The sequence below is a fragment of the Corvus cornix genome, chromosome 3 (assembly GCF_000738735.6).
Source record: "Corvus cornix cornix isolate S_Up_H32 chromosome 3, ASM73873v5, whole genome shotgun sequence".
In the NCBI taxonomy this organism is placed as follows: Eukaryota; Metazoa; Chordata; class Aves; order Passeriformes; family Corvidae; genus Corvus; species Corvus cornix.
This window is the reverse complement of record NC_047056.1, coordinates 13,949,011-13,974,828: the sequence shown is the minus strand read 5'-3', so window position 1 is coordinate 13,974,828 and position 25,818 is coordinate 13,949,011. Positions and strand designations below refer to the sequence as shown.

The 25,818-nt window shown below is 48.8% G+C and overlaps 1 protein-coding gene and 1 long non-coding RNA gene across 4 annotated transcripts in view; one reads left to right on the top strand and one right to left on the bottom strand.

Annotated features, from left to right (window-relative positions):
- GALNT14 (polypeptide N-acetylgalactosaminyltransferase 14) overlaps positions 1–12,272 on the bottom strand; it is a 95,447-nt gene extending 83,175 nt beyond the window's left edge. For both annotated transcript variants that reach the window (XM_039569089.1, XM_039569090.1), the window contains exon 1: positions 11,957–12,272. In XM_039569089.1, coding sequence (XP_039425023.1) covers positions 11,957–12,085 — 129 coding nt within the window. In that variant the 5' untranslated portion in view covers positions 12,086–12,272. The remainder of the gene's footprint in view (positions 1–11,956) is intronic.
- A 63-nt stretch (positions 12,273–12,335) lies between these two features.
- LOC109143799 overlaps positions 12,336–25,818 on the top strand; it is a 23,893-nt gene continuing 10,410 nt past the window's right edge. Inside the window, exons 1-2 of one of the 2 annotated variants that reach the window (XR_002044162.2) lie at positions 12,336–12,669; positions 25,542–25,655. This is a non-coding gene — a long non-coding RNA (uncharacterized LOC109143799). The remainder of the gene's footprint in view (positions 12,670–25,541; positions 25,656–25,818) is intronic. The other variant, XR_002044164.2, reaches the window with a different exon arrangement.

Sequence of the window (25,818 nt, the reverse complement as noted above, 5' to 3'; positions counted from 1 at the left end):
CAAAAGCCTCCCCACACCACCATCACAGCACCCCCTGCCACTCCCCGCTCAGCTGCACCACCAAGTACGTACCAGTGTATATACACACATATATTACTCAGTTTGCTGCTTCTCCCCTCTATGCCTGAAAAGAAGACGAGGAGAAGAAGCATGCAAAGCACTGCTGCATCATGCATGGACTGCCCTGAGCCCTCCAGCTCCTTCCCCTCACAGCGTCCGTACCCTGTTCTCTTAACCTCTCTGCAAGGGGCTCATTTCCCATCTCGTTTAACGGCTCCAAACTGTTCCACCGTGCTTTGTTTGCTTAAAAAAATGTTGTTAAGATACAGCAAAAAAAAAATAAGTGGACAAACAGGAGGGATTTAACCCTGCCATTGCATCTCCTGGCTGGAGGGGCTTCACACGCTACTCACTGCGGCATTGGTGATTTAATCATCAGTGCGATGCTACTGCAAACAGCAGCAGACAGCAGAGCCGGCAGGAGTAATGCTCTCTCCAACAGCGTGAATATTAAGGGCATTTAACAGCCCTTGTAATCACACTGTGGCTCCTTGCAAGAATACAGCCAGGCAGCACAAGGGAAGGCACTGAACCATGCTGCTGGCTTATCAAACTTCCCTGTGCTCCGTACAACGCTGAAATCAACCCTGCTTACAGCAAAGCGAGCGCTGGCTTCCCCGCATGTTCTCTCCAAACCAAATCCCACATTGCAAAAGCCCTTAAGCACACACTGGGGTGAACTGGGTGGCGTGAGAGCCTCCTTCAGTGAAAGCCAGCCTCTTGTGGAATTTGGGTCCCTGTAACATGGAGCAAACATTAAGAGCTCGAGCAAATTAATCTCCTGTACCTGTCCGATGCAGTGGGAAAGGATTACTGGGGGAGGAGAAGAAATCCTGAGCATGGCATGAGTTTAGCTGCGCCTCAGGACTTGAGATATATCATACTTTTTAGGTCAAGCATTGGTTTGTTCTCAAAGGAGAAATGTCCCCAGCTTTTGCACTTTGAAAGCTTTTACTCTTTTATTGCATTAATATAATTCTGAAAAGTTCCCTGTGATTTTGAGGCAGAAATGGCCAGTTATCTCTGGTGTCCTGTGGTAATGAAACACTTCGTGAAACAGAGCCACTCCTGGACTACAGACTTGAAACACAGCTTCTGGAAATAAGGGAAAAAAGTGGGAATTCATCTGCTTTATCTCTCAGATGCAGTAATGGTTGCTGGTTCTGCCTGAAGGTGGGGAGAACATCTTGAGACCCAGGTCTGCATTCAGACAGAGAAACACTGGCTTGCCCAAAGCCACATGCACAGCTGGTGCCAATGCCCAAACCGAGATCAATATCAGGAGATCAACATCAAAAATTAGTTGATCCCAGTTGCTATTTACATATAGAAACTCAGAACTGTTTGGCTGTTTTGGCTGGACTAACACCTGCACTGCCAGGAGCTCCCACTCCCAGGTTATCTTAGTGCAGCCTGTGCACCAGAGGGAAGGGAATTAGCTACCCAGCCTTTCATTCACACCTTTAATTATTCAGCTTATATTGATATAAAATTAATTGAAGCAGAATAAGCTCTTCTCCTAAATGCAGGTGCCCACATGCAGGAATCTCTGAGATTAAAAGGTGCAAATTACTTTATTTAATGAGTTAATTTCCAGCTATGGCATGGGCAAATCCCCATGCTGGGCCTGCACCTGCTGCTGCACCAGCTCTGCCCCAGTGCTATGGCTGCTGTCCCAGCACAATGCTCTGGGTAAACAGAAGATGTGCAAAGGTTTGGTTACACAGCAGAGATATCTTCACTTCTGTGAACGAAACTTCTCTTTCATTCACAGTCAGGATTTGGCCACGATGATGTCAGCAGGAGCTGCCACCCAAGGGTGCAGTAAGGCACCAAGAGCAAAGAAATCCCATTTTCCAGAACACCCCTTGTGCCTGTTGGGGAAGGTTGACCGCCCTCCGCCTCCCAGCAGCTGGTGCCCCAAAGTACCAACATGATTTCCTGCTGCTCCCCACACGCTAGGAGAGCTTCTGCCTGCAAAACCCAAACTGGAACTGACTTTCCTTTGCTGACATTGCCTTCAGGAGGGAAGGTGTCCTCACCTTGCTGAATCCCGCGGTGCCTCAGGTGAAGAACAACATCTGAACGACCTTCTCTGGCACTCAGATGCCTGCTGGAGCTCACTCTCACCTTGCAAGGTAGATTGTGTTTATATTTTATGTTTGATTTTGGAAATGCTGTGTTTCTTGAGTGCACAGGTGCATCCAGGAGGTCCCTGCTGAGGAGACACATCCACATCCATGGGCAGTAACACAGGCTGCTCACCGGGCAACGTAATACTTTTCTCATCATTCCATTCCCTTTTTCGCCACTTGCAAGTCTAATTTCAAGTTTCAGATATTTCACTTTCTCACCTTTTCTATTGCTCCTTACCAAACCCTTCACACATCACCTTTGCAAGGGGTCTCCACCCCAAAATCAGCTCCTCTCACGCCATGGCCAGCAGACAGGGCTGCCAGCACACTGCTGGGCTGAGGCCACATCCCCAAGGGCTGCACAGGGGTTGGTTCTTTCTTCTCTAAAGAGACTCAAACCAGAGATCTTCCTGCAGGATGGGAGGGCAGGACAGGAGGGTTCTTCACAAAGTGTTTTGCTGTACCACCGGGAGAAAACAATATGCAGCCTACACATCATACATGGTTTAACTCCGAGCACTAGGCAGATATTCATCCATTTGGATCCCAGTGGCAGCAGCAGATGGCTGGGTAATGCATGTTTGAGTCTGCCTCTCTCTAAATGACACTGTATTACGGCACCAGGAAAATGCAACGGGCATTATGAATGCTGCAACTCTTCCCTCCTCCTTCTCCATCCAGCTCCATTCCTGTTGAAGGCAGGACCATGCTACACAAGTCTCCCTCCCAGCCTGGCTCCCACACACCAGCTCCAGCAGCTCCCAGTGTCTTCCCACTGTCCACCTCCCTGGAAAAACCACTTGCTTTCCCCAACCAGACCCTGCATTTCATCTGGGCAAGCTCAAAGTGCAAAGGGCTGCATGCCAAATGACCCCCAAGGCAGATCCCAAAGGACATCAGAGGATATTATTCCATCCTGAACGACCCTGCATCAACCCACTGGGTAAAGCAGATTATTTAGACCCAGATGAAAAAAACTTCTTTTAAATAAAAATATATTTTAAAAAAAATCAGTGTTTTATAAGAAGAACTGAGCCAGCCATTGAAAGTGAATTTGCTCACACCTGTAACTCCTCCCTCTCATCTTTCCTCCATCTCACCTAACAACAAGCAACTAAAAATTCAACACACAAGCAAGAAAAGATGCGCACGAACTCCATCCAGCCCGGGGGGGCTGCAGCCAAGGCCCACACCACTGAACATATCCACGCCGTATTTGCGAGCCGTGTGTCTCCATAATGGGTTATGAGGTGTGGTTGTAACTGGCGGATGCCGACAGTGGTCCTTGAGGAGGAAATGGTGTGTGTCTAAATGCAGGCAAAGCTATTTGGAAAGCCAGGACAAAGCAGCCTTTCTCTCCTGGCATGGGCCAAATTACATCCTTTGGACTTACTCCTTCAGTGGCTTCAAAAGAAAAAGAATCATCCGTCTCAATTTTCCTGGCTCTGTGAATAATGTTTGGAGAATAGAGGGTGATTTCATAGCTCATTTGTTTTTGCACCATATGAACCCTGCTCTCCTCGCATCACTTTCCAATCAGGTTTTATAGCTGGTGTTTCCACGAGAAAATCAAGGAGGGAAAGGCTACGACACTCAGTCTCACTTGAGACTGAGGGGAAAAAACAAAAATTAAAAAAAAAAAAAAGAAAAAAAAGAAAGGAGAATCTCTCTCTCCCTTGTCTTTCGGCCTGATCTGAAAATGAACCTGTTTTGCTTCTGAATCAATTCTCTCCTGGCACTGCACTTCCCGCAGTACTTTCCGAGATGAGATGCAATCATTAGCTCACTTGCTCCTCCAAATAATATCACAAAGCTGGAGCTCAAGCTGCTTTGCAGTAAATCATCACTAATTTCTGCCCATGTGTGGCAAGGCAGGGTTTGACGGAGGACACAAGTCCTGCCACACCCTCCCAGTGCCACCACCCATTTGCATACCTGCTCTCTGGGGACAGTCCAGCATGTCACCTTGTCCCCCCGTGGAGAAGTGACACTGGCACATCATCCCTTATTCAAACACCTCTCCAATGACCCCCAAAGGACCAGCACAGCTCTCACGCCCTTGGGCTGCAGGAAGGGTTAGCCGAGGCTCATAAGGGGCTTCCAAACAGCAGGATTGAGGCAAACTCTTAGTACGACTGATGCTGCCTCCATGAACAAAGGGGTGAACTCCTGCTGAACCTGTCACCACTGATCATTTTCCAAAGGGACATGTTAAGGACAAGAAACCCTCCTCTTGCTCCTCCCAGGAACTCTGTGCTACTGGCACCCAGAGCCCCAGCCACTCCCTGGACACCCAATGCCCATCCCACAGTGGGAGGCTTTCCAGGTACCCTACAGACTGATCCAGCCTGACCTAGGGCTGCCCTTCCCACCCCAGCAGCAGCTATATAGGAAAACCTGTATCTAGGCAGCCCCCCTTTCTCAGCTCCTCTGGAAATACATATAAAGAGTAGAGCAATACTGATTTAGATGAGCAGGAGATGGGGCTCAAGATCTCCTCCTTGGCTTACTTTTCCTGTAACACTGATTCCTGCTGCGATTCTGGAACCAAAAAGGGTAAAGAGGGTGGGAAATCAATTTAATTGCAGCTTAGTAAGCAACTGCACTAAGTATCGCTGGCAAAATCTGAACATTTTGCTGTGAGAGAAAGGGGGAGAAATGGCTTTTTCATTGCACAGGAAAGTGGATTGAGAGCAAACTCCCCCCCATCATCTGCTCCTCACCCCTTCCTTCTTTAAACAGGAGGAAGCCAGCAAGAAACACACAGCTAACGCCAGCAATCTCCCTCTCCTGCTACTCCAATTAATAGTCAATCCGCTGCACCCATTGTCGTTAGGCTGCACGTAATTACTCCTTCATGCAAACATCTTCCTTAAACAGATCCTACTTCTGCTTTCTCCGCAGATACATTCCCCTTAATTGGTTTTATTGCACCAAATGCTGGCCTGTCCTCACAGATGAGACTCTCCCATGCGGAGTACGTTGCTTTTGCATTTCCACAACTTCTCCCAAGCTTGATTTTCCCACTGACAAGGAGATTACAGCACAAAGAAACACACCCAGGGTTATCAAAGTGGCATCCCGTGAGCTGTGCACACAGAACACACACATCCACACACCCTAGAAAAACACTGGGCACACAAAACCCCAATATTCAGCTTCCCAGGGATTTGTCAGCTTGGGACAATAACACTGCACCTGCATTTATGTGGGATCACAAGACAGCGTTATTTGCAAGGCTGCATCTCCTGGTAGTGCCCTTCCCATGCCAGAGCTCGCCCAGATCACAGCCACAGCAGCTCACCAGAGTATGCCCTCCATGCTCTGCCCTGGTCTCTACACATACAATCAACCTCTCAGCTTCAGGAGGCACAGGAAAACTCCAGTCACAGTACCATAAAACGCTCCCTGGACCTGCCTTCCCCAGGCACAGCATTCCCATTTATAGCTCTCACCCTGCAGCCATCCCATGTGCTGAGTCCCCTGCCCGTGGGGAGGTACGGGTCACGTTGCAGAGCCAGGGACAAGAGATGTCTCAGCAGAGCAAGAAGTAAACCCAACCAAGACAGGCCCTGGGCCATGAGCCCATCAAAATAAATCAGGATGATGCTTTCTTATCAAGGGAAGGAAGAGCAAGGAGAAAACAGTGGGCTTTTGAGTAAACAATCCAACTCTGTGCATATCTGAGGTGGTGAAAGGATAAATAAGACAAAACATCTTCCCTGACAGTCAACATCTTTCTCAAGCATGGAGACACTTCAACATGTGTGCTGTGTCTCTGAAGCCTCGGCATCCAGACACAGAGCTGATTTTGGAGACCTCCCTGCTCAAAAGTAGGACTTGCTTTTGTCAAGCCCACCCCTCAAGGTCACCAAGGGCTCCAGGACGTGAGCCAGAGCTGAGTCCTCCCAAAAACCCAGCAGCAAGGGCTCAAGCCCTTCCCTGTCACCTATGAGAGGATGATGCCACACCATGTCACACCAGCTGGAGAGGGATGCTGCAGCCCAGATTAATTCCACATGCAGGGTGCTCCACACAGACCTTGGCAGGAGAAGCAGTTCACAAGAGAAACCATGACACTCCTGAGCCCAACTCACTCTCAGAGCACCACCACCTCCAACACCCCTTCAGAGTGAAGCAGCAGGACTCTTCCAACTCTTTTTATTCTTCCAGAGCACAATAAAAAGTATGTTTCTTCTTCTGGTGCTCAACAGTTCTTGTCAACAAAACACATACCACCTGCACAGAAATTTATTTATGTTCTTACCAGGAGAGAAGCAGAATCCTTGCCTCCTGTCCTTCCTTCCCTGATACCTCTTTTAAAAGCACCAAGCTATGAAAGGCACCTGTACATTCCAATGCTCACTGTTTTGCAAAGCAAACAGGTCTTGTTCAATCGATATTTATGCCCCCATCAGTCACAGCTGCAACACAGAGCTCTACCAGAATGTAATGGAGGCGAAATTCATTCATTGCAATTACCAGTGAAAAATTAGGAGGGTTTTCATTGACGGGTTATTGTTTCACAGGTATCTCAGGGAGCGCTGTAACGCACAGTGGGCAGGTTAATTAAACAAGGTGCACCAGGCAGGCCGTTCACCATTTGCCCACAGCTGGTTTCATCACCGAGGTGACTTCCTCACCTCACCCCTGCTCCACCAGACCTGTCCTGCCCAATACCACAGATGAGGGCAGCTTGGGCATGGCTTTCTGTTTTAACCAGCACTAAATACACAAGCAAGAGAGAGAGGAACTGGATTCCATCACACCTCCTGCACAGGCAAAGCTCTGCACATCCTAAAAAGCCTGGATTTACTCCTAGATTTCAGAGTGGGGTTTCACCAGCAAAGCATGACAGAAGTTTCCCCTTCTCTCACATCCTGGACCTATCCATGCCCCCAGCCAAGTCCCAAGTCCCAGTCAACATAAGCTTCCTGGGTATTAAACACTCTGCCTCTTCTTTTTTTTTTGTTCCCAACAGCTTTGCCACTTCAATCCCTAATTGTCAAGATCTGAATTTTTGCAGGATACACAGTTATTTTAATCTGTTAAGTGGCTCCGCTGCTATAAAACTGACAGGAATTTAGTATCTGGAGACTGTCAGCTGAGCTCCAGGTGCTGAGGCTTTCTACACGGCAATGATGCAGAAGGAAGCACAGGCTGGTGCAAGGCACACAAGCACAAAGCTGGCAAGGGTCCCTTTGCACTGAGGTCCGACCCTGTAGCGTGCTGAGCACCCTGGAACACCTGGAGCAGGCAGTGAGGCTGCTGAGCTTCTCCACATCTCCCAGGAGCCATTCCCCAGCTGCACACTCAGAAAGGAGCTGTTGCATTGCAAACACTACTATAAGTCAAGTAGAACAGGTCACTTTTTTTAATAAAGGAAACTTTTCCTCTGTAGCTTTTCTCCTGCAGTCAAGCCCGTGACAGACCTGCTTTCCCTCCAGAGGCTGTCAGCTGTGCTTCAGCCATTCATCAAAGGGAGCAAGCTAGCATGCAGGAGGGAATGAAGAGAAATAAAATACCAAACCCAACAAAAACTATCTTCCTGCCCCTCCTGCACACACTGCTGACCCTGAGCACAGGAGCCCAGACCCCTGAAACCCCCTCCCTGCTGCAGGGCTCTGCTATACAGCCACTGTGGTCTCACACAGGTGCAGGAAATGAGAGGACCAAGGGCTTGTCATCCACCTACTCATCTCCTGCTCCCTCATTAGCATCCCCCAGGGCCACACAGCCACAGCCTGGCACAGGACACAGGAGCCAGCACACCAGCAAAGCATCGCTGCGGAGCCAGCTACAAGTACTCTTCACAATTAATTTGGGATTTTGCTTGTAATTAATCCCGCGTATCAGTTCCCCTCATTATTCCTTAATGTAATTAAGTTATTAGTTTATATGTCCCCCCCTCAAAGCAGAACAGAGGGAGGGATCAGAGAGAGGCAGGGGAGATGCCAGGCGGTAGCACAGGGCCATGAACCCAAGATTACTGGAGCACATGCCAAACCCCACCACAGCCTCCCCGAGCGACTTCAGGTAGGTCACTGGCAGCCTCTTTTTCCAAGAGGATAAAACGATTCCAATTCCTCCGGAGTCCATGCGAGACAGAAGGATACAAAGTTCAATTAGCCTCTCCGGGTCCTGGTTTATCCAGCTGGAAAACTGCCGGGACAAGGAGACAGGCTGGAACTAATTAAAGCTTGCAAAGTGTTTCGAAGCCCTCCTCCAAAAGGCAGGGAAGGCAGGAGGCATCAAGGAGTCCCAGCCGATCCACGACCCCAGCCAGCCCCATGTCCTTACACCCCCATCCATCAGGCTCGGCTTCCCCGCAGGCTGAGCCCACACTGCTAACCCGGCACCCGGCCGGGTAAAGCTCCCTGGCAGCGGCAGGCACCCTGCTACGGCTTCTCTTCCCAGCCAAGTCACGGGACTTCACAAAGGGCAGCGAAAGGGCGAGTGTTACTTACAGCACTAATAGGGCTTGATCTGCCCCTTGGAAAAGAAAGAAAAAAGAAGCCCCAAGCCAACAGCAGTAAAAGCAGCACTGGAGGGACCGGCAAAGCTGTCCCAGGAACAACTTCATGGTCCTAAACACTGCCAGCTTTCTTCTTCCATACCCTACCAGCCCTGCAAGGTTGCTACACCTCACGGCCAGGAGGGAGTCCCACACCCTAAAATCCAGCCTCAACCTGCTCCTGCCGCCCTGGCACGTACCACCAGCAGCTGCAGGCAGCAGGGAGGAGGAGGAGGGAAAGGAGGTGACACGGATTGAGGGAAGCAAGGGCTGGCAAGTAGGGGGGCCCTCTAAACCTGCCTGCCCCTGGGCAGCAGCGAGGGATCCATAGAGATGGGTTGCAGGGGAATATAGGAAAAAAAATTACAGGGGGAGGTGAAGCCAAGTTAATTACAAGACACTGCTGCGCCCACCTCTTCGGGCACGAACAGCTTGAGAAAGCTCAGCTACTGCTGCAGGACCTTCCCCAAACACCTGTCTTCACCACATCTTTGAGATGCCAAGCCAGCAGTGTGTTTTGGACAAAGGAAGGACTCAAAGACTGCGTCGGACCCTCACACCAAGGGCCTGCCCTTTGGAGGCCCTGCCCACCCCAGCACAGGATCCTCTGGCTGCAAGAAAAACATCACAAGCCTTCCTTTGGGAAGCTGAGGCCTGGATCTGGTTCAGGATTTGGGGTAAAGCAAGGGGTAGGGTGAGACCAAAGTAACAGTGATCGATGGGCATCTGTGGAGCCAAGGGCGGCGCATCTGTGGAGCCAAGGGCAGCAGATCTGTGAGCAGCAGCTCTGCTGTTGGCTCTCAGCAAGGCACCAATGTGCCACAGCCAGCCAGGGAGCTCAAGCACCACGGCCTTCCAGCATGGGATGTGTGCCGAGAGCCTGCCAGGACACAGGCACGGCCAGGAGACAGGCATGGCCAGGATGCAGCGTTACCAGCTGAAGCCTAACTGGAAAGGTCTAAAGGTTAAACCTACTCGAGGCATGATACATGGTGTGCCCATGTCTGTAGAAATACAGTTCAGCTGGGAGAGAAGTAGGGGAGGGAACAGGTTGGAAAATGCTGCCAGGAAAGTTTATGTGGATTTGCTCCATTTCCCCTCTGTAGCTGTTTTTCAACATTTGAGGTGCTGTTAGCAACCCAGCACTTCCTCCTGTTTCTCGAGGAATTTGGGAGGACATCCCCTAACTGCACGAGTTTTCATCAGTGGCAGCCAGTCCCGGTGGCCAGGGCAACAGGACACCCCACCAGGCTCCTCTCTGGACCACAGCATTCCTGTCTCTGGTACCCCAGTCAGCTCTGCAGCCATTCAGAAGTGTTAACTGAAGTTACACCACGTCCCCACGCTCATAAACAGCTTATAAGTCATACTGCTCCAAAGCAGCTTCCAAAGCCAAAAAACGCAATGCATTAAAAAATAAAAAACAATCTGCACTCTATGGATCTCAAGGGGATGCAACCATTTGGATGGAAAATTCAGAAGAAATGAAAGAGAGGCAATTTAAGCAGTCAAATTGCTGGAGTTATGGCAACTTGGCAGTGGCACCTTTGAAACATGGGGATGGATCCTGTGTGGCAGAAGTTCACCTGCTGCGGGAGCCAAGACCAGCCTGTAACAGCATCAGCAACCTGCACCCTGAGGTGGGGGAAGCTGTGAATGGGAGCAGAAAGTCAAAATGGGCTGCAAAATGGCAGCAGTTCAGCTGCGGCTGGTGCTAAGCAAAAAGCAAGGCTCATTTCAAGGAGATTATAGTAGCCCCTGTCAAACAGGGGAAGTCTTTTTTTGCAGTTTTTACAAATACGGTTTTGACACCAAAGCACAGTTCTGGTTAAGAAAGTGCTTGTATTCTAACTCTGCTTTCAGTGACTTATTTATTGCCTTCCCCAGCTTAAATAAATAAATAAATAAATGTATAGATAATTATTTCTTTTTGGGGCCTGAAGTTGCATAGATTCATTCCCTTCTTCTAGGATTGAAAGATTTACGAAAGCCTGAAAAAACCTCCTCAATCATTTTTATTTAAAAAAACATGGAAAACCAATAATTCCTCAGGATGAAAAAATCAAAGTAAGCTTTATGAGTTCTTTTTTTTTCCAATCAGGTCGTTAATTCAGTTGCTGAGGTGACAGACACATATATGAGACTCTCCAAAGACGTGGCAAACACGTAAACCTGTCACATACTGTGGGCCAAACACTGCTGGGTGTCACTGGTGCAAAAAAAGGAGCTGAGGTCTCACATCCTTCCTCTGCCACAATAACCCTAATCTCGGTGTATTTTCAGAAGCTGGACTCCAACCCGGATTAATTAATTCAAGATTTACAACAGTACAACTAAGCAGTAACTAATCCACGTCCTTTGGAAAGTTAACCCTCGGCTAAGCCCCAGCCGCTCTCAGCCGAAGAGGAGAGGACAAGGGACCCGGAGAGGACACGGCACCTCGTTCAGCCGCAGCTGCTCGCAGCTCCCCTGCTTTTCGTCTGGGCAGTGAAACTCCTCTGATTCATTCCCTGTGTGGAGCGAGATGCTCCTCACATCTCTGCCGTGCTGTCACTCCGGGGACTCAAACATGACACAGAAAGGCGCGATTGCACAGGCACCCTCCTCCCAGCCCGGCTGGGGCTCCCAGGGCAGCAGCATCCTGCCCGTGTCTGCTCTTCCATCACAACCAGCGGCGAAAAGCCCCAGCGCTTTAACCGGGCTCGCCCAGCCCGCGTACGCCAAGCACGGACCATCAAAGTCTGCACCCCTCTCGTTTCAGCCCAGAGAGGATCGAGCCCTTCTCCTTCAGTGGAGAGCTCGGGAGCACGGCGTGACCCACGGGGTCGCCGGCCGCCCACCCGTGACACAAACCACGCGTTTCGTTTCCTTGGGGCGCCCCGGTCCCGCCGCCCCCCAGGGCCCGGAGCCTGGGATGCTCCAAGGTGGCGTTGGGGCAAAGGGCCGGCACCGCCGGCGGCCCCGACGGCCGCAGCCTCCGGTGAAGCGGGGCGGGGGGGCGGCTGGGGCTGCCGCTGTCCGAGACCAAGCGGAGCGAGGAGAGGGGGACACCACGACCGGAGGGTACGGAAAGGGCCGCAATGCCCCCCCCGCACAGGCACAGGTCCGGTACCCAACTTGAAAGGGAGCGCGATGGGGTGGGGGGGGGGGGTGTCCCGAAAACCGCCGGGAACTTCTTCCCCGGGCAGCGGCGGCATCGCGCCCAAGTCCCGCCGGAGCAGCCGCGGCCCCGCCGCCCCTTCCTTACCTCCGGTGTGTGACCCTCGGGCTCCGCCGCCTCCAACTTCCTCCGCGCCCCGAAGAAGAAGAGGAGGAGGGCGGCGAGCCAGAGCACCCCCAGCAGAGACAGCGCCAGCCGCCGCGTCGGCCGCCTCATCCTCGGGAGGAGGGAAAAGTCCGGCGGGGGCACCGGGAGGCGGTGAGGGGAAGCCGCGGGCGCCTCCGGGGGCAGCGGGAGCGGGGCTGACGGGGACGAGGGTCTCGCCCGCCCGCCTCGGAGCCGGCGATGCGAGTCCCGGGCTGTGCATGCTCTGCAGGGGAGGGGAGGGGAGGAGGAACGGGAGGAGGAGGCGCCGGGAGGAGGGGGGCTGGAGCGGAGCCGCTTGCCGGGGAAAAGGTGCGGGGCGCAGGCAGCCGGGCTGGTGCCCGGGAAGCCGCTGCCCTGCCCGCTCTGCGCCGGCGGGGAGGCAGCCCCGGGGACGGGGACACCGCGGGGTGCGGGGGTGTCTGTGTGTAACCGGGGACGCCCATCCCTCTGCCCTCGCTCCGTGAGTGACTCCGGGCCACTTCCACGCGAGGGGATGCGCGGGGCTGGGCAGCGCCGCTGCGAGTTTGGTCCGGGTCGGTCCCGGTCCCCGCCCGACTCCGGGGCGAGAGGAGGCCAGCGCTCAACAACACAGAGGAGGCTCAGACATGATGGGAAGATTAATTTAACCAATTGAAACAGCAGGGGGAATTCAGGTAGGTGGAATTTAATTACTGGATTTGGAAGAGAAGATGTGTGTCTCCAGAGCTGTCAGGAACACTTAAAAAATAAAATCATAATCATCAGCTGTTGTTATTCCGGCAGCAGCTTGGTGCTGGGCCATGGTCCTGCGGGGATGGCCTGCAGCCGTAATCCCTGTCCCATGGGGTGTTCCTTGCTGGCTCCATACACAGCCCCAGCACAGCAGGCCTGTCCACACAGGGCAGCCAAAGTGGGAATTACAGACCTTGCTGAGGGGAAAAAAAACCTAGCACAACTACAGAGTAGGACTCCAGAAAAGAGCTGTCTCACACAGCTATCCCTGCTCACCTGCCTGACACTGCGCTTCCGATCTTGCCACTGACAAGTACTACATGAGCTGAGCAAACCTTTGCAGAAGACATTAGAGAATAAATTAAGTATTGGAGCAGATGTGAGTCATTCATGTTAGTACAAAAACTACAGAACAAACCCCATAAAAACAGGAATCCATGCATAAAGTAACATATGGAATGAAATAGAGATAAGATGTCAAATGCTGGAAAGTCCAATGCACATGTTGTAAACAACCGCTCCTATGCATTTCCCACGCACTCCTCCTGGCTTTATTATTTCCTGCAGTTGTTTTCTGTCACTTGCTAATTTATCATTTGTGATCTTCATCCTCTGTCCTCCTCTGATTTACTTCCAGGGCTCAATAAGCCCTTCTCCCTAACATAATCCATGCCTCTCAGGCCCAACATTCACAGAAAGATGCCCAGATAAAAATTTCATTAGCATCCACAAAAAGGGACATTTCTCTTTCTTTGTTTTAAAGCTGTGCGACTTTGAAACACCTTTACCAGAATGAGGAAATTCAGGTCCAGCAGGCAGTTAGTTTGAACTTTGTGGAAGGATCAGGACTAACCAAGTGGGAAGAGGGCAGAAAGCCCTCATGCCCTGGTGAGCCACCAACCTGATGTCACATGGGAAGCCCAAACCAGCCTGAAAATGCAAACTGTTCCCATGGCATGTGTCATTTGTCATGCCAATTAACCTTCCTCAGCCCCATGCAGGGTAGCTGGACCATCACACTCCACCTCTGCCAGCATAAGACATCTCTGCCCAACCTAGTTAGGACCTACAGGTACTGCTCTCCCCCCAAACTGTTGCCTTATGCTTTTTCCTGACACCTAAGGTAAAACACCTGAAAATCTTTCAGCAGCTGAGGCACATGGGTGGTAGTTTTTACATGGTTTATAGTTATCTTCTTGCCTTATGCTCACCCCTGCTATTGGGACAGACTGGTTGCTACTTCTCACATTCCTTCTTTGGATCAGGAATGGCTTTCTGACCAAAAATATCACCTTGCCACAAGAAGAAAATAGCCACTGGTGTTTTCCTGCCTGGGACAAAGTGACCTTGGCTGCTGTTACACAGTGTTCCCCCAACACATTTGCAGAGGGTGCTGAGTTTTTCCTATGAGACCTCCCTCTGTGCTAGGAGAGTTTTTCCAGATAAAGGTACCTGGAGGGTGTTATCATTCAAAGCTGGATTAAAAACCTTGTCTTTTTTGTAGGTCAGACTTTCAGGGGAAGCTATTATGAAATACAGAGGGGAAGTATAGAAAATATCAAGGAAATACATTACAAATTAGATTACAGGTAAGGTAATAAATAGGACATACCTGACAAAAATGCAATCAGATAATGCTTTCTTATTACCTTGAGAAACAACTCCCTCTGCTGAGGGAAAGCTTCACTGGCAGGGCTCGGTGCTGTGATGGATAACTTGCTGTGCCCAGCAGAGAACGGGCAAAAACACTTCCCCGCTGGCACTGCCACCACTCCAGCGAGGAGGGGACACTGTACAAATCCCCGCGCTGTGCAGGTGTCCCACGTGGAGGCAGGAGACTCGAGGAGCTCTAGCAATGCGTCGTCTCCAAGGAAGTATATTCCTCCTGATGGTGTGCCTGTGTGCTGGGACAGATAATGTATCATGCAGATGATGGTAACAGCTATTTGACCAAGAATAAGGCAAGAATACAAATCTGGAGGTTCAGAGTTATTTGAAGTCGTAGACTTTCAGAGACTCATATAAAAATCCTACTGCAATTCCATTAAAATATGGCAATAAAAAAAAAATATTCTGTTGCATTATTGACCCATATCTTTGCCATTTTTCTAATTTTTCGTCTGCCAGTCTCAGTTGCTTCACAGGTGAGGCCCATAACATACTACCTGTTTCCAACAGAGCAAAATTTACAGGCAGTGCAGCCAGAGACAGGAAAAAAGCCTAGGAAATGGGTGGCCAGCATTTGTTGGTATCAGCATTGAAAAGCTGATGAAAGTGACTGTTTCATGAAGGCAAAAATAGGACGTGAGTTCTGAGTGGGAGGTGGACTCTTCACAATCACAGCTTCAGGCAATGGCCCTTCAGGGTCCTTTAAGGAATGGGTGGAAGGGGAAAGTAGCTTTCCTTGCTGTTTCAAGGGCATCTGTAAAGCACATTTCAAGGAAATCTAATCTCACTGGTTCTACAAACCAGCTGGGCACTGCTTCAGTGCAGTTTTTACTAGGAATGTTCTTGGGTTTGAGTTCAGTTCACATCTGATATTCCATCCAGAGAATGTTTCTTTTCCAAAAGGATCACAAATACTTCGCAGTTTTTTCTCAGAAAGTTGAAAGGGGCTTAAACAGATACAGTCAAGAAGTGATCAGAGGAAAGGATCAAAATCCACCCTCAGCTTGGGATACTAAGGAGTCTCAACTGAACATGGGAGGTTATTGTAAGATGGAAGAACCCCAGTGAGCTCCAGATTGAAAGGGGCTTCTAGGACAGAGAGCTCTCTATTGCCAGGGGAGGATCTGGTTCAGTCAGTGGCTTGGGGTAGCCCAGCACTCACTGCTGTTCATGGCAGTGCACCATCCCCATGAAGAGGTGCTGCTTGTGGTAGCACAAATATCAGAAAGACTGTGCAAAAAATAGGAGATCACCATTTGAAAGGGTCAGCATGGTAATATGGGGTTATACAGAGTGTTGGATTTCATTCAGTGGTCAGTGGCACCTCTGTGGTGCGTGCTCCAGGCTCGGGGGAAGAAGCTCATTCAGAAGTTTATCTCCCACTCCTGGCAGAGGGTGTGCTACACTTACTGAATTTAACCACATTGAGGAGAGGGCCAGGAGAGGAGGGAGAGCACAACGAGCTGCTCCCAAATAGCTGTTTTGGCAAGTGCTGAGCATTGGCGTGTTTCAGCAGGAGCCCAGCTGTCCCTCGTCACCAGCAGCAGAGGTGCCAGCCTGGGTGCAGAGGCTCCAGGACAGCAAGCCAGCACATGCCCTGGCCCAGCACCACCCCACAGCCCCAGCCTGCTCCCAGGGATGACTCACAACTATTTGATACCCCTCCATGGGTGGAGCTGTGCTTCAAATGTGAACAGTCATGTCAGTGACTTCCAGGTTTATATTTACTACTGGAACAAAGTTCCCTTTTCAGACCTGTAGCTGTTCAAAAAGCCTCTGGGTCACTCGGTCAGTATGAGGAGAGGAAGGGGAGAAGTCCTTTGCACAGGAGCAAGGAGACTGTTGCTTTGCCCTGGGGGACCCCCAGCCCTGCAGCACTTGACACCACTGTGCTGTGGGCTCGTGGCAAGGTGCTGCAGGGGCACAATTGTGTGCTCAGCTGGGGGTTCCTACCCACAGCTACCATCACACACAGCCCTCTGCGTTGTGAGGGCAGCAAGGGCTCTCTGCCACTTCAGGCAGTACCTTGTCACCTCAAAAACCAGCTTCCCTGGCAGCTGTTGAAGATAATGTGAAGAGTATCCCACATTTTTGTGGCAGGTAAGATCTGCCTTTATTTTTGTGCTGTAACGGAAGCCAAAAAAATCAAACCAATGCTTATATGAAAAATGTTCTCCCTGTGTGCCCTTGGAGAAGATGAAAAATGTTAGAGACAGCTCTGGCCTAATACCAGAAGAATTGTAAGTTAAAGTGTTAAAAAAACAAAACCAAAAACTTTCTAGTTGGCTGTCTCCTCTCCCTTGCTGAGGTAACAGAGCTGTAGCTTGTCCTACACATGCAGTTTAAACGGGAGGGTCAAACGTGAAGCTGTGAAGCACTCACCTTCTCCTCTCGGGTGATGATACCGCTGTGCACCTCCTCACCTACTGCTACACTCAGAAAGGGAAATACAGGAGTTCCTGCAGACTTTTTGCCACTATTAGTGTTGCAAGCAGATCTCTTCCAGTACCTCTAAAGGATTTTTTTTCCATTTAATTAAACCGCAAGCATGCTTCTCTAGCAAACTTTCCACGATGGCATCTCCAGTTAATTAAACGTTTAAGCTGTCAGGAAATGCTATGCATTAAAAAAAATAAAATAAAGAGGAGAGCTACTTTAATAGCATTTGTTAATTGAAGCTCTCATCAAGTCAGCTGCAGCAACACAAGCTGCTTCCCGAGTCGATGGGCAAGAGCACACATCCAGACATTCGCCTGCAGTTCCTACAAGTCAGACTCCCACCTCCAGGCTAGTGTCTATGGCACTGATGGATGAGGCAGCACTGAGCTCCCTCATCATTGGAACAAATACAAAGACTTCTCTGTAGTAAAACTGGAGGAAGGCTGGGGGGAATTCTTGCTTATCACAAGGTATTTTCCATCTCTAGCAACTGCAATCAAATGGGCACCCACTTGCACTTGTGTTTAATTCACATGCTCCCCAGTCCCTGTCTCCATTTCCTGGAGCACAGGTTTTTCTGGATTAGATGCAGCCTTTACCCACAGCATTTACAGGTGCCCAGTGATGCCAATCCAAGCAGGCGTGGGAACAAGGGCAAAAGCAATGGGAGATTTGATGGGAGACACATTGACTTCAGTGTGTAACTGAGGGACATTTTAGCAAAGAACAGCTCCCTTGGATAGTGCTCTTCCACTGAAACCACCTTCAATACTGTTCACTGGTTGGTCTTGACCAGCTCTGCCTCTGGGTTTTATTGCTACAATAAAGTCTTCTGGATCTTGTCTGTCCGATATATGTCTCTGGTGCTTGTTAGTCTCTCCTGATGCTCCCAGTTTCTGGAAAAAGCCTCTGGATAAGCGATGGCTCCTGATCCCACAGCCTGGTTTTTCAGTATTCTGCCTAGCTCCAGGTCACTGCACCAGCAACCAGTGGAAGGCACTGCAAATGGCCACAAAGGGGCATTTGAGACCAAAAGCAGCAGAGAGTTTTATGAGCCAAGTAGCAGCAAACAATCAATAAACAGAGCCCAGGGCAGGTGGATCTTTACCAGCAGCTGAGCCTGTGAGGTCCCGGGCACCCTGCAGTTCTCAGCACAGCTCTAGTAAAGCACATGCTCCTGGTGGACCCCAGTGCTGCTGGGACATCACAGGGGAAGCAAAGCTGCTCACTGCCTCCCAAGGAGCTGTGCTCCTGTGTGCATTCACACATGTGCACACGCACACACTCACCACCATCCGTCTCTAAAAGCAGAGAACCCTGCCCGAATTCAGACCAAACCCCTTTGTTTCTTTCAATACACTAAATCAGTCCCTTTTAACTAGCTGCAGGACTGTGTCTCTTAGACACATTGAAGCCCATAATTGTGGTTTGGACAGGTGACACTCAACAGAATAAAGAACAAGTCATGTGATGGGCGAGAGAACACATGAGCTAAAGTAAAGCTTTGTCCTTAAAGCACCTTTAATGCCTCTGTCCTTTTGTGTGCAGGTGTTAAGCAGATTTCAGAATTAAATCTCTATTTCTGGGATATTTAAGTGTGGCCCAATGCCAGCTGGGATCTAGGCATCTATTAACACAGCTGGCAATATGTAATATTGCACCAGGCACTTTTTGGGAAGGAGGGTTTTCACAGCTGGGTGGAAAGTTTTACCCTCATCTTCTTCCTGTAAAATTTTCCATAGAAAAAACTCCTGACTGTTTATCTCTCCCTTCTCCTGAGGGATACAAAACCTGGAGACAGTGAGCCACACATCACCTTACTTCTTAAGATTTTAATCCCATTATTTAGGTGAAGTGTCTAGGAATAGACATTTCTTCACATACAATCCAATGCTTTAAGCATAAAGACAGTGATTTCTATTTGATCAGGCAACCTCCCTCTCTCAGTACAAAAGCTCCAAGGGGCTATCAACTAACCCCACAGCTCCTTGAGAAACAGTTAACAAGCAGTTGCTCTGTACAAAAAGAGTGAGTAACGTCAAGGTCTGTGCTTGCTCCATTCAATCTTTTCATAGGATCCACTGTGATCTCCTACACAAAAACACACAGGGTGCTAGAAATCCAGCCTACCTACAAGGGAACAGTATTCTACCCTGAACATGCTCAGGTGGATTAACATCTCCTTTCCCATCACCAAATCATTGCTGTTGGTTAGACAGCAAAGCAGCAGCTTGATTCCCTTGCTAGCAGGACAAAATTTCAAGGCTGCTGTTTAGAAAACAAAGTAATGTTTAATTGCACACATTTGTTTTGCTGTTATTGAGCAAGAACAAGTCAGAAGCCCAACAGCATTATTTTTCTTTCCCCACATAGAACCTCATGAATGCATTCAAACCTGTTAGAGTTTGTTAGTCCCAGAGGGTCTTGTTGAACCAGAACGATCAATAGATGCAAACAGAGCAGGTAAAGAGGCAATCAGGGCCCTAGAAACTTGAAATATTTTCCATTAGGACGCCTTAATAACTTCCCCTGAACAAGTATTTCAATGGCTGGTGCTACAAGCAAGGAGACATCCCAGCAGCCTGGGTGATACACACGAGGGATGAAAAGCATTTTGGTTTTACTACCCAGAGCAAAATGTGCTCTGGACAGCAAGATGTTCTCCAAATAGCTTGGGCCATCCTATGCAGGAGAGGTATTTCACAGGAACTTCTGCATATGGAAGATAATTGGAGGGAACCGTTCCAGCGTTCGGGGTTCTGATCTCCTCGCAGTAATGAGCACACAAGCAGGGGATGCATATGCATGAGAACATAATTAAGAGTGGTAAAACCTGGAAGATTTTCAAACTCTGTGGCAATTACCAACTTAAGCACACAAAAAATTAAGATAGCCTTATACCCAAAGGAAAGTTATTATTCAAAGTGCCTTGCCTCATTATAGTTAGCTGGAGCTCAAACAGCAGGCTGGTGAGCAGGGGAGAGCTGCCTTCCATTAGCAGCAGGTGCTCTCCCTGAGATGGAGGCAGGATGCTGGCATCCTTCTGCTCTTGCTGAGACATCTCAAACGGTCCCAGAATGCTTCATGGGGACAAAAATAGAAAGCAGAGGGCACACATGACTGGCAGCTTGGGCTCCCCTGTTGCTCTTTGGGCCTCTCTGGTGAAGAGCGTTCATGGACAGAGAGCTATCCTGTGTAAATAGATTCACTAAATAAATGTGGTAATTATACTGAATATTATTCTCAGTAGAAATAGCAGCAGGGAAGTGATTTGCATAAGAAATGTGGATTATTCATGTAAATGAATGTGTTATTTGTTTATAGAAAAGATTAAGTCTTGTCTAAAGACCTAGAACTCAGCTATACATAAAAGCAAACACTTAACCAGTTTTTCATGCCTCCACTGTGCTCTGCCCACCTTTATCAAATTCATCTTTGCAGTACTACCTATGTTTTTCTCATCAGTCCATTTTGCTAAAGCTCAAATTCCCCTCAGTGCAGGGGATAGTTAATCTTCTCTAGGGAGCCTGTTTGGGCTGCCACTGAAGAATCTTTAGTGGAAGCCAGGCTTTTAATCTTTGTTTCAGCAAGCTGAGCCTAGTGCCAGGAGAAAAAGGAGTGGTTTCTAGGTTTGAAGAGCTGTACAAAAAGCCTGACTTGGGAGGATGACTCCTTTAATTTCCCTCCTCCATGTGCTGAATGCAAGGAGGGGCTCAGGTCCCAGGCTGGCTGTCCCTGCACAGTCCAGAAGCAGCCAGGAGTAGCCTCAGTTTGGGGGGCAGTAGGACAGGTGACCATATCCTTGACAGCCCCCAAGAGTTGGGCTACTGATGGAGACACTGTGTGCCCACCTCCCAAGCTCTGTGCCACCCCATGGCCTGCTCACCCTTGGAGTACTTTCACCCTGCTACCCGAGCAATGCAGAAGGGGTTGATCCCGCTGCAACCACCTCCTGTTAACATCACAACAGCCTCAACCCTCAGCGCAGCAATCCCCAGGCCAGGGTTATTCACCAAAGGAAAAACACTGACTGAACACAAAGAGCAGAAAGGCAGCCTCAGCTGACGCTGCAGGACCTTCACCCTGCCATTCACCCCTGCAAAACAGCGAGCTCAGCTCCTGGACCCAGCCTGGGAAGGGCACAAGCACCCAGCACAGCCTGTTAGGAAAGCAGCTTTACCAACCATCAGGAGACATTCTCTCTAGGCTTTGCTAAGGCAGCTCTTCTTATATTGCCATCTGCATCCTGGGCTGTATCAAAGGAAGCAAAGCCAGCAGATCCAGGGAGGGGATTCTCTCCCTCTAATCGTGAGATTCTGCTCTCATGAGACTCCACCTGGAGTACTGAACCAGCCCTGGGACTCCCAACATAGGAAGGATGTGGACCTGTCAGAGCGAGTCCAGAGGAGGCGATGAAGATGCTCAGAGGGCTGAAGCATCTCTCCTCCAAAGACAGGAGGAGAGAGCTGGGCTTGTTCAGCGTGGAGAAGCCTCCATGGAGAGCTTAGAGCACCTTCCAGTACCTTGAGGGGGGCACACAAGAAAGCTGGAGAGGGATTTTTTACATGAGCAGGTAGTGATAAGACAAGGGGGAGTGGCTTTAAACTGAATGAGGGTAAGATTTAGACTAGATATAAGGAAGACATTTTTTCCAATGAAGATGGTGAGCCACTAGAACATGTTGCCCAGAGAGGTGGCAGATGACCTGTCCCTGGAAACATTCAAAGCCAGTTTGGACAAAGCTCTGAGTAATCTGGTCTATTTGAAGATATCCCTGCTTACTGCAGAAGGGTTGGGCTGGATGACCTTTAAAAGTCCTTTCCAACCCAACTTATTCTATGATTCTATATGCCAAGTCATTGAGGAGAAGCATTCTCAGCTGATCCTAACTTTCAGGTGTATGCAGCAGTATGGGTCACCTGAAGATCTGTTGCCTCTGGTTGTTTTAAATAATTTGAGAAAGGAAGAATATCTGCCTCGCAGCAGGAAGGGCTTATTTCCTGTCACAGTAAGCTCTCCAGGGACAGCTGTGTCTAGCTCAGGTTCTGGCACTTGAATTCAGCAAGGTAATGTGGCCACAGCTTCCTTCAGCTCCATCAGGTGGTCAGAGCTGACAGAAGTTCTTTGATGTTCTACAGACTCATTGCACCATTTTTTGTAATTTAAAGAGTAGTCTGGAGGAATGGCACCTCCACATGGCCTTTCCACCAAATTCCCCTTGTCATTTTGTACTTCCAAGTACTTGTAAACAATAAAAATAAAAATAAAAACTAAATGGGAGTTCCTTCTACTGGACTCAGCAGTTTATTCTTGCAGCATATGAATTTTGTTCTGTTAATTCATCCCCTAAATTCTTTATGTGCTTAGCTATGTGCTAGTTTGATAGAGTATCCCTTTCTTTTTTTGCATTTGATACAATTAAAGTTCTGCAAAACTCAGCGGTTTAAACTCTTGGAAACTTGTGCACATTGGAAAATATTGATCCATACGGAGGACGCTGTGAAGTGCCCAAGCCTTGCTCCCACGCTCTGCCCTGCAAAGTAGAAAAGCAAGCTGAAATGGAAATTGAGTTCTCAGTAATGTTCAACTTAGCTGTTCAAAAATAATGAGCCCTTCAGATCAAACTACTTTGGAGATGCTCAGGGTTATTTCTCTTGTCCGTATTTGCCTGGTGAGTGTTGGGAGGCCAAGAGTCAGAGTCCCTGCGGACAAGCATCTTAACAGCAGGCTGACATTTCCCAGCCTCACTGAAGGAGAAGTTGTGCACAAGGGATTCAGCATGGGCTTTACCTGAGTTTCAGAGAAGAGCTCTGAGACAAGTAGGGCTTCAACTTAAAATAAGACTGCCAATGGTCTGTCCCACACCTCTCATGGGTGCCATCGGACCCAGGTGCTGGGACACGTGGCCCAGCATGAGCCAGTTCCTGCAGGACTTCAGACACCAGTTTGCAGAGCTGGAGCTAATGAACAGCTGGAGTTAATGTTGGCCAGAGGATCAGGGGGAACACCTCAGCCCTTCAGTGTTAGTCTTTTGGTACATGTGTACCTATGCCCTAAGAGGAGGAGACAGTTTTTAAGACTAGGATTATGACTCAGATGAGATCTGACATTAAGGAGCAGCTAGGAAGAGTGGGTGATGCTGAGATTGTTTTCTTTTTCCTTTTAAAGGGGAACACAATACATTACAATAAACATCCAAGCTGCAGAGAAGGGTCAACAAGGGTGTGCTTGTATGCTCCAAAGGAGCACAAAAAACACCTACTCCATTAATAGGGGGCTGTACCCAAAGACTTACAGAGCAAGCATGGTCCCAGTTTCTGAAGCAGTATTCCAAGCTAACTCTTTGGTTTTGAAGAGGGCTGTGGAAAGGGAGAGACTATGGTAATGGGACAATCACAGACATAATCCCACTCCTGCATCCTCTGGAAGCTCAGTGTTTAGCTGCAGAGGCAGGAGCCCCCAGCAGCCTCACCCCAGGCAAAAAGCAGCACTGCTGCTGCTGGCAGCCAGGCTGAAAGCACCCACTCAGGGTAGCTTAAGACCAAATTTCTTACTCTTGAGCTCCAGCTCTTCAGCAGTGCAGAGCTGCTTTCAAGCAGTAAGTCATTTATGTCTAGCTGCAGCATGTTTATGAGAAAGAAATCCTGCTTTTACCTGAGGAAAAAAAGCTACTTTAGAGCAACTACCTCTTTCATTTCACCTCGCTTAATGAGCACCAGCTATAGACATCCTTCTTGTAGCCACATTTCCAGGAGCATGAAGAACTCTGTGTGGTTCTGCAGGGTTCTTAGCTTTTAACCCTTCCCTCCACATTTGATATGTGCATGACAAGTTAGGGAAGAAAACAAAAAAAGGGTCTTTTAAAATTGTAACACTTCATAGCAATCACATTTTGGGTCTTTTTAATCTGAAAATGTAATTCCCACATTTGTATGTGGTTCATTGCAAATATTCCATCAAAATGTGCTGCAAGAGAAAACCGGATTTATAATTGCTGTTCTCTTAATGGAGATCCCCTGTGCTAGATTATGAGTGGAAATTTTCTTCCTCAACAGCAGTAGCAAAGTCCATTTTTCTTGTCTCACACAACAGCTGAAAATTTCTACAAAAAACAAGTTTGTTTTCAACCTGACTCTTACTGTGAGTTGGAGTTCCAAGGATCAACACGATGGTCCAGCTACAACATTAATAGCAATAAAGGGGACAAGTAATTCAGCCAAGAATAATTTTCTAGGACACTTATGGCACTAATTCAATAACAAAAAAGTAGCAGATAAGCCCAGGTAGAGAGCACTTCTGCCTGGTATCTGCAGCCACCACAATGCCAAGTGTGTCCTTTGCAAGTGGCATCACTCTCTGGCACTGCCAGGCTGGGTAGAATTAGTCCGGATTTTGTAGGTTTTTTCCTTTATCTGTGGAATGTCAGCTTCCTACATTACACGGCTGATGTGAGCAAAACAAAGGTCTGCCTGCACTGGAAGGGAGCGCGATGGAGACATTCATTTCCCCAGAATAGGTAGTGTAACAAATCAATCCTGACTGCACTGATAAATTGAACTTCAAGCTTGGTGATACTGCTTTTCAGGTCTAATTCAGTGTAAGACACAGCAGGAAGGAAAGGCAAAGGCACTCGTTAGCATTTCATTCTGCAAGGAGCTGCTCCCTGAGCAGGGGAGGGAAAAAAAAAAAGATTTTTTCGCCTTCTTTTTCAGCACAGTATTGCAACAGTTTTTAAGGAAGGTGATACGGGGTTCACAGGAAGATGTGGGGGTGTGTGTGCAGATAGAGGTGCAGAAGAACTACCCAGAGATCACTGGCTTCTTGCCAAGCCCCCAACCTTGGGATAGGGTCATAACTTGAGCTCCTGCATGCCAACAAGAAAGAAGCGTTGCTTATGGGGAAAATCCGGTTCCCAGCAGGAGGAGGATTCCAGAGCAGCAATGCTGTGGTATGCAGAGGGATGAGGACCTCAAGAGGCTGAGGTCCAGGTCAAATCTTCCCTCTTAACAGAGCCCCAGGCTGAACACAGACCACTCCCTCGGGGAACTGCAGAAGTACTTTTTTTAAGCACACAGCAAGTCCTGCTCTTGTGTCACATAGTAGCCATCACTCTGGGGAACCCGATCTTTTTCCCCTCGGCACTGTGGCACTGTAAATAACAACAAAGGGGATTTTTGCCCTTCAATTTTCTGAATCTGGATGCAAAGATCATACCTCTGTATCACACTCCAGCTTTTCACCCTCTTCCATAGGTTTGCATGAAACACTGACCTGAACAGCTCACAGAGGAAATAAAGTAAGACTTAAGGTTTGCAAATTTTGAAATCCCATTGTCTGAATTGAGTCTCCTGGTGGGGTTGTTGCACTGGAGAGGGGGTGAGTGAGGACTGGTGGACACTTGGATTTAGCAGTGGCTTTGACCCCATGTTCCCATATTGTCTCTTCACTCCCATCAGTGCCCTGTGCAAAGGTCTGCACTAGTGGGACACTTTGCACCCCCTCTCCTCAGTGGACACTTTTCAGGCAGCACCTGCCCCTGGAAACAGGCTCTTCCTTCCAAAAGCTCCAAATTCCTCATTTTTATGGTGCCAGTCCAATGACAACTTGCCCTTTAGAGGTCCATTTGTGGGTTGTGGAGTTAGGATTACAGATACTGCTTAATCAAAACCAAAGCAACATTATTTATTCATTCATTCATTCCACACAGAGCATCATGTGGTGTGATCAAAGTCTGCTGGCACAGCTTGGACAGCTCTAATAGTGCAGTAGCCACTTGCATGAATGTAATACCTCCCAGAAAAGGACTGCAATATGTTTTCAGGTAAGGCAGAAGTCCTGGTGGCCCCACTGTAAAACTGGCAAAAGGAGAGATGTGACCTCAGACTGAGAATTACACCGCAGTGTCTCAACAGCATTTAACTGATTACCCAGAAAGGCAGAAATACTCAATCTGTGTGTTTCTATCTCAAACTGGTATCTGCTGT